Source organism: Semicossyphus pulcher, unplaced genomic scaffold (genome assembly GCF_022749685.1).
Source record: "Semicossyphus pulcher isolate SPU_LCO1_2020_fin unplaced genomic scaffold, fSemPul1.0.p SCAF_9, whole genome shotgun sequence".
NCBI lineage: Eukaryota > Metazoa > Chordata > Actinopteri > Labriformes > Labridae > Semicossyphus > Semicossyphus pulcher.
In genome coordinates this window covers 22,474,390-22,482,668 of record NW_027211770.1, presented here as the reverse complement: position 1 = coordinate 22,482,668, position 8,279 = coordinate 22,474,390, and the positions used below count along the sequence as shown (strand labels likewise).

General features: G+C 40.0%; 2 protein-coding genes across 2 annotated transcripts; both read left to right on the top strand.

Annotated features, from left to right (window-relative positions):
• The first annotated feature begins 797 nt into the window (after positions 1-797).
• On the top strand, positions 798-2,237 carry LOC138583802 (trypsin-1-like). Its single transcript, XM_069655804.1, has 6 exons — positions 798-849; positions 1,078-1,228; positions 1,317-1,567; positions 1,662-1,798; positions 1,885-1,986; positions 2,105-2,237. Exons 1-6 carry the CDS (start codon positions 810-812, stop codon positions 2,150-2,152), a joined length of 729 nt encoding a protein of 242 aa, XP_069511905.1. The 5' UTR covers positions 798-809; the 3' UTR covers positions 2,153-2,237.
• Positions 2,238-4,499: 2,262 nt separating this feature from the next.
• On the top strand, positions 4,500-6,845 carry mrpl17 (mitochondrial ribosomal protein L17). The gene is made up of 4 exons (XM_069656827.1): positions 4,500-4,581; positions 4,682-4,874; positions 6,245-6,313; positions 6,426-6,845. The coding sequence occupies exons 2-4, from the start codon at positions 4,701-4,703 to the stop codon at positions 6,678-6,680; spliced, it is 498 nt and encodes a 165-aa protein (XP_069512928.1). The 5' UTR covers positions 4,500-4,581; positions 4,682-4,700; the 3' UTR covers positions 6,681-6,845.
• Positions 6,846-8,279: the final 1,434 nt, after the last annotated feature.

Here is an 8,279-nt window from a genome sequence, read left to right as displayed (position 1 = left end):
GCTTTGATTTTGTCAATCTCTCATTCATTTCTGTGGGAAATGTTTCGCAACTCTTTGCAATTGTTGCTGAAACTGCATTTAAAAAAAAGTAATGGAAATATTGTGAAAAAATATATATATATTTGCAGACTGTTAAATTAAACTCCATATACTGCTTAAAAGCAGTAAATCATATGTTAGAGCTCATCATATATTTTCCATCTAAACCACATTTCTGCAGAGCAACCACAGCTGTTAGAAAAATGAAGTGTATATGAAAAATTCTCTCTGAAATGTTATTAAGTGTTATATTGGATAAAGACTGCATCAGCTGCGTGTATGCACCCAAAAACTACACATAAGTAAAATGTAATTATTCTTGTTTCTTAAAAACCTTTATGAAAAGAAGAAATGTTCATCCTCTCTGTTAGTCAAGATTAAAGACACTTTAATGATAAAACAGTAAATGTGTCCGTGAGTGTTAATCTCACGAGGCAAGTCTTGTGTAGAGGTTTAAATAACACATTTTCTATATATTATGGATCATAGAGGAAATCATTTTACTTTTAGTGTAATAAATGAAAAAAGTACATAATGGATCTATAGGCTCTATATTTATACTCTCCGTACTGACTAAACCAGTTACTTCTTTAAAGAAAAGTGTTTCTTATCTTATTCTAGAGATGAATCACCTAAAGCCTAACGTCCGTGACAGGGATTGGCTCCTCACTGACCAATGACCGCGGCCGAGAGCAGGGCGGCCCTCCTGACTGTGAATATAAACCAGAGCTCCAGGTGAAGTCTCTCATCGACTAGATCACACAGCAACCATGAGGTCTCTCGTCTTCGTTCTGCTCATCGGAGCTGCTTGTGAGTGTGAACTTCTTTACTAGCAGACTAACAGTCTGTTGATCTTTACCCTTTAAGTTTAAGAACTTTGACTAAAATAATAATTGAATCTTTCAAAGGCAGGGTTTTGTGTTTGAGAATGGCTGATTGATCTCTGACCATCCTCAGTAGTCACCTGAATAATGCATACTTTGTAGTTTTTTACTTGAAGCAAAAACTCACCTGTTGCTGATTCGTCCTTGTTTGCAGTTGCTTTGGAGGACGACAAGATCGTCGGAGGGTATGAGTGCACTCCCCACTCCCAGCCCCATCAGGTGTCTCTGAACTCTGGCTACCACTTCTGTGGAGGCTCCCTGGTCAGCGAGAACTGGGTTGTGTCTGCTGCTCACTGCTACAAGTCGTAAGCAAATCCCTCCTGTTTTCCTGAGGTGTAAGCAGATTCATTTTGTGTTTCTTTTCACTGACCTCCAGTTTTTCACATGTCTTAGCCGCGTTGAGGTCCGTCTTGGAGAGCACCACATCAGGGTCAACGAGGGAACCGAGCAGTTCATCAGCTCCTCCCGCGTCATCCGCCACCCCAGGTACAGCTCCTACAACATCGACAATGACATCATGCTGATCAAGCTGAGCAAGCCCGCCACCCTCAACCAGTACGTGCAGCCTGTGGCTCTGCCCAGCAGCTGTGCCCCCGCTGGCACCATGTGCAAAGTCTCCGGCTGGGGCAACACCATGAGCTCCTGTGAGTAATGAATCCTGCATCATGCTTTCGACATGTATGTTTTACCTGCAGTGTAGCTCCAGCTTGATGTCTTTATTTCTCTCTTGATCTCCAGCTGCTAACGGCGACAAGCTGCAGTGCCTGAACATCCCCATCCTGTCCTTCAGCGACTGTAACAACTCCTACCCCGGCATGATCACTGATGCTATGTTCTGCGCTGGATACCTGGAGGGAGGCAAGGACTCTTGCCAGGTATGGGATTGTAAATTGTGAGAAATGTCTGGTATTGCTTGTTGAGGTTTATTTAACATTTAACATCCTTCCCTCTCTGTTCTCAGGGTGACTCTGGTGGCCCCGTCGTGTGCAACGGTGAGCTGCAGGGTGTTGTGTCCTGGGGCTACGGATGTGCCGAGAGGGATCACCCCGGTGTCTACGCCAAGGTAAACCTAAAACATCTCTTCATAATAAGTCATATAGAAATGTACTTTGTGCATGTGCTCAATTAAAAGGAATCATAGTTGCTGCTGTGCTAAAACCTGGTTCTGTCTCCATTCACAGGTCTGCATCTTCAACGACTGGCTGGAGAGCACCATGGCCAGCTATTAAGTCTGATCATGTGACGACCATCGTACTCTGCTGCCTCTCTTCTATCGTTCTAACTCCAGTGTTGCTGTAGAGTTTTGATCAATGTGCAGCCATTTTCCATCTGAGTCAATAAAGTCTTACAACTTGACTTCCAAACTGTTTGCTTCCCTTGTTTTTTTGCACTCTCTAAAACATGCTGTTGTCATCAGAATGCTTTGATTATTTACTGAAGTGTTCACAGTTTACTGCTCATCAAGACACAGTGAGACAAGGGAATTACTGGGTAAACTGCATCTGTTCACGACACTGATGAGAGGACACCATGTCTTATTACAAAAATATACAATGTGCTAACAGTTAAGCCGTTAGCTGATGTCCATTCAACCAAAGAAGCAGTACAGTCTGTCCCCCACAAACAGGCAATCAGAGGGAGAAGAATAACAATATGCAACATTAATATACTCTTAATCAGATACACATGAACAGAAACATGACAAAATGTTCACACTACTTTTATGTTAATAGTTTTTTTTCTCCACTATATTGTGGGTGTGCTTTAAATTTTTTCATGATTAATGATCTCACTTTAAAATCATAATAACATTCATCTTAGTCAGAATTACCTTAATGCTTCCGAATATATTCCGGTCTGCAAAAAGCCTATTTCCTCAAGAGAGTCAATTCAAGCAAAGCCAATTATTTTGAGAGCGAACCACACCAATGCAGACGCAAATAAATAAATAAACAGATAAACGATAGCAACTGACAAAATAAAAGCTTCTTGGCTGTGTTTTTAATTGTGAGAAAATAAAAACTAGTGGAAATATTTTCAGCGGCAGGCTTCTGAGGCACAGACTGGACCAGATGCCACAGGAAGTCCTGGAAACGTATAAAGGGAAAGAATGCTGTTATTTTTTTTTTTTTTAAGTTACAAATATACTTTGAAAACTGTGGACATCCATTGAGAGACAGATAATAATTCACATACACATTTTGAAGCAGTTTCTCTGTACAGGAGAGATTTCCCTGCAGGTTTCATTAGCCGAGGCCGGAGCGAGCCAGTGACTCAGTCTGTGAGAGAGGCTCCACCTGGACATTCATCTGGGGCCGAGTCAAGGTCAGGAAGCTGATTACAACCTGTACAAAACATGCTGTGCTGTGCTCAAACCAGGCCAGAGCAACAGCATCTCATACAAACATAATACACGCAGTTTGGAGGTGTATTTATGTGACAGAATTCAGCAAAATCCTTAAACAAGAATTCTATTTAAACTATGAAGCCTTGTTTTTGGCTGAATTTAGGAATGACAAAGTTCTTCTCTTCTCTTTATTAAGGGCTTTAACTGGTGAGAGCATGAACATTCAGAAAATGAACAAAAGAGACACAAAAATGTGTTTGCTGACCCTTTTCATTCTTTGCCAGTTTCACCCGGAGCCCGTCTCTGGCTTTTGTGGAGACTTCCTGGTCCACGATCACTCTGTGGTGTCTGCTGCTCACTGTTACTGCCACAAATTGTAGGTCCAGTCAAACACCCTTGCAAACAAGTCATCCCTCCTTCAGCCTTAACACTTTCTTTTATGTTTAACTACTTTGCTGCCCCACTCTCAGGGTGACTTTGGTGGTCTTGTTGGGTATTATAGTAAGCTGCAGGGTGTCATGTCATGGGTTTTGGGTGGGCAGAGAAAAACCATTCAGGTGTCTTTGCAAAGTTGAAAAAAAAAAAAAATTCCCTAAGGCAATGATTTATTTCTCTTTCATGACACAGAAATGTTCCTAAAGCCTGATGTGACAGGAAGTTTCAATATGCCTTCCGTTTATATTTCGCTCTCTCTTGCATCAGACCTGCATTTTCACAGACTGGCTGCAGAGCACCATGAGTCCCATCCAATAGTAACTCTGCTACAGTTGTGTCTGTACTGTAAAATCCTGTGTCCAGGACACTGTGCCTGATACATTGGAGAATTGAATAAAAGAATGTGCTCAAAGTTCGTATGGTCACATCTCTCTTTTCTCTGTACTTCTGATCTACCTGGCAAATCTACATGGCCATTGATACACGGGAAAATAATTCACTAAATATAACTTATAAACTTGAGATATTTTTTTACCACGTTAAAAGCCATAATATACAATAGAGGAAAAGTCTAGTTATAATAGACAAAAAATAGATTAAACAAAACAAAAGTTGAATTATAAAAGGAATTGCAAAACCTTTCCATGTCAAAACACATACATATAATTTTTTTCTTATGTAATTATTTTCTAAAGCAATAATAAGACTGATTCTGCTCTTTTTTTTGTATCGTTTCTGGTTGCATTAAGTATAGCGGAACTAACCCATTAACAGTTCCATCATCCAGTCGGACACATTTGACGACGCACCACCAATGTCAACCCCTGTAAACTCCGCATTGACTTAACTGACCTCAGGATTTGTTCGTTCCTGGAGGTAACTGCTCTATTATGTAGCTGGATGAGCTTCTGACAACATTATACGCTTCACTCGGAAACCTTTGTGTACTTTGTTTGTTTCTCGCGGACTCTTGCAGGCGAATCTAGCCGTACAAGATGCGTCTCACGTTGCAAATGTTGATCTCCCACGGCCGGGTGGCCCGGAAGATGGGTCTGGGTCCCGAGTCCCGAATCAACATGCTGCGAAACATTTTGACAGGACTGGTCCGACACGAGAGGATAGAAACCACGCTGGCCCGAGCCGATGAAGTCCGCTTCTACGCCGAGAAGGTAACGACCACTTGGCGATGCTGCTAACTAGCTAGCTAACATTAAGCTAATGTTACAGTATTAGACTGCTTCTTATTATTAGCCAAATGATAGCAGTGTAAAAGATACATCATTTGTTGTTGTTCATGGATAGTATCAGCGTCGGTGATGGTTTGGTCCTGACAGCTTGAAGTTGGAAGAGGAGAAGGCTATAATTAAGAATACAATATGTGAAACCTCAGTTGGAAATATTCAAAGTAACATTATTTCAATAAAACTAAAACTTAAACAATATTTGTTCTAAAACAAGCAAAGGCAACCTATAGTCTAACTATTTTTGACTACTTCGTTTTCATGCTGGTATATGTGTGCATAAACTTGATAATGTGATATATGCTAAATTAAACAAAATATAGACGGTACAATAAACTGACAATATAACCCTTCAGATGCATTATCAAAATTAAAAATGTTATAAAGAAACTGCACAAATTGATTCATGTATGAATGAATACATACAATTCATACAATGATTCAATATTCAAATATCTATACATTGTTTATAAAAGGGTGCAGCATTGTTGAAAACACCACAAACCTTATGATAAGTGTTGCACATATTTTGTGTTTAATTTGAGAGCAGAATGTTTCCATTTTTTTGCCCAATATATATTAACTTGTTGCCTTTATTACATTCTTTATATGGCCTAAATTTTCAACAGAATATGCATACAACTGTCCTCCTCTATGTAATACATTAGTATTAAGTTGTAATCATCTGGGCCATTTGCCTAAAAGTCAAAATATTCCTCAGTAGTTCAAATAGCATATTTAATACTGGCTAAAGTATGTGTAAACCCAAACATTACAGCCATATGTGATTACTAAATGCCTCACAACACAAGCATAGACATTAGGATGCTGCTGTGACAATATCATTAGTTAGGATGAGCTGGACGGCCTGGGCTGTTACAGAAGCAGTATCTGGACAGGACTGTCTAAATACTTCTGGCAATATCGGGCATATAGTGAGTTACGAATATTTTTTATTACATTTTATCATCATAAATTTGGATCAATATTAACTATCAAAACTAAATGTAACTGGTTATCTGATATGTGATGGAGCATGTGTTTGCAGAGGTTGATGTGTTTGGCTTTTTACTAAATATAGATGAGACTATAATGTGAGGGTGTTTGAAGTGTTTCTGCAGACACCTCTTACGTCAATCGCTGCACCACAACCCAACTTTAAAAATGTGCACTCACCAAGATTAATAATATGAAGTGAATATGAAAGAGTCTATCATGCAAAATATTCTCAGTTTGATTCCTCCTTCATCCACACACCCGTTCACACTGCATGTGTATCCTTGTTTCGTTTCTCCCAGCTTGTTGACTACGCCAAGAAAGGAGACACTGATGAGAAGGCGATGAAAATGGCGAGCTTTTGGCTGACGGTATGTGACTGCTGCTCTCTCTCAACTGTGTGAAGTTTCACGCTCTCTCCATCTGAATTTTAAGTAGTCGATGTGGAGTTTATTTTTAGTTGACTCTGCTTCTTCTCTTCAGGAAAAAGATCTGGTCCCAAAGCTCTTCAAAGTCCTTGCTCCTCGGTTTGAGACTCAGTCAAAAGGCTACACGCGGATGGCACGCGTCCCAAACAGACAGAACCTGGACAGAGCCAAGATGGCCGTCCTGGAGTACAAAGGCAACCCCTTCCCTCGTCTCTATCCTGTCAGAAAAGAGAACGAACTCACTCTCATCAACCAGCTGCTCAAAGGCTACAGAGAGGAGAAGGCACAACAGTTAACTGCCAAAGCTTAATTAAAACCCGTCTGGCGGTTGTCGCTGAAAGGTGTCGGATGTGGTGCTGAACTGCTTCTAAAAAGCCACTTACAGATGCTGCAGACTGTGGCTTAAAGAGACTGATGCATGTCTTGGGGGGAAAAAAGGCAATGGACATTTATAACTGATAATGTATTAATAAATAATGTTTCTTAACAGAAATAACAGATTTTTTTTGCCTCGTTTCTTTGAACATGTACTCCGCAGGTTTGCCCCGTTAGATTTGCTGTTACTCAACAGCAATACTCAGGTACCCTCTTTGATGTGTATCAAACGATACAGCTGCAAAGGCCAAATAAGCAGCTCTTAGTCTTGTTTGGTCAAGTTCGAAAACACTTGATTCCTCATTTCCCACAATGCAACCTGCTTTTTTCAAGCTCGGCACCTCCAGTATGTTATACAGGCTTCTTTAAAGAAGTTATTCAACTGATTAGATTTAGCCGCGTTGAGCAGTGATCATCCTGCATTATCCACTGACAGTCAGTCATTTCAACTCGTATTTTTTGTCTGGTTATAGTTACAGGTTTAAGCAGCTCTAACCAGTGACTGTGTGGTTCTAACACCCTACTGCAGCACATTTTCACAGCAGACATTCAGAGATGATGTAGCAGTAATACCACAGGTGTTAGTAATAACATTAATTAAGCCTCAACTTCAAGTCTTTAATAGCATTGAACCATAATTAATTTTATTCATTACACCTGTGCTGTTCACTCTATTACAGGTTATCTGCAGCACTTGAAGTCTGTCTGGCACTTTTGAAATACGTTCTCACTGAAAAGGTCTCAGTGGATAATAAGTGGTCTTGAATATCCTGCCAAAGTCAGTAACCTTAACTTTATTTTTGTCCCTGCTTGTGGGCTGTAATGAGGCGTTATACAGAGTAAAACTAAAAGAGGGATTGGTGCGACTGGTAGGAGACTGTTCAATCTTTTTGTGTGGAGTTTCAGTAAGCTGACTCACCTGTAGCAACACTGTTCTAACTACAAATCTCATCGACTTAACAGGTAAGTGAAAAATGAGCAAAAATGTAACATTAATTATCGGTTCATCTAACTTTTAATTTCTGCCACTATTGTGCAGGTCGTGTTGATTGATTGATCATATTGCAAGGAATTATTATTATTTACAGCTAGGAAGTGCTTGGTGCTAATATTTAAAGCCTTATTTCATTTACTGGTATAACAGTTAAATATTGAAATTACATGTCATTCTATGTGGATGGAAAATAATAGAATAAAGACAATACTAATACAAAATAACTCCTGAACATCACAAATTGTTGCATATAATGGTAAAAGGTTTGATTTTAATTCCCTTGCTGCTGTTGCAGCAATTAGACTGAAAGCCATTTCCAAACGTCGCCCCTCACTGCAGAACAAATGCAGACAGGCTTTTTGTTGTGACTGTGCACTCCAGCAGTCGCAGAGCGGGGGATACTGGCACTCACTGTGAAATAATTAGGCTGGCCAACATCAGATTGTGACCAGCCTGGACTGTGTCCCTGTGGTGTTTTACTTTAATGCACTCTTGTAATGAGAACACACTCTAAATATGATTTACAGTTATTACATTAAC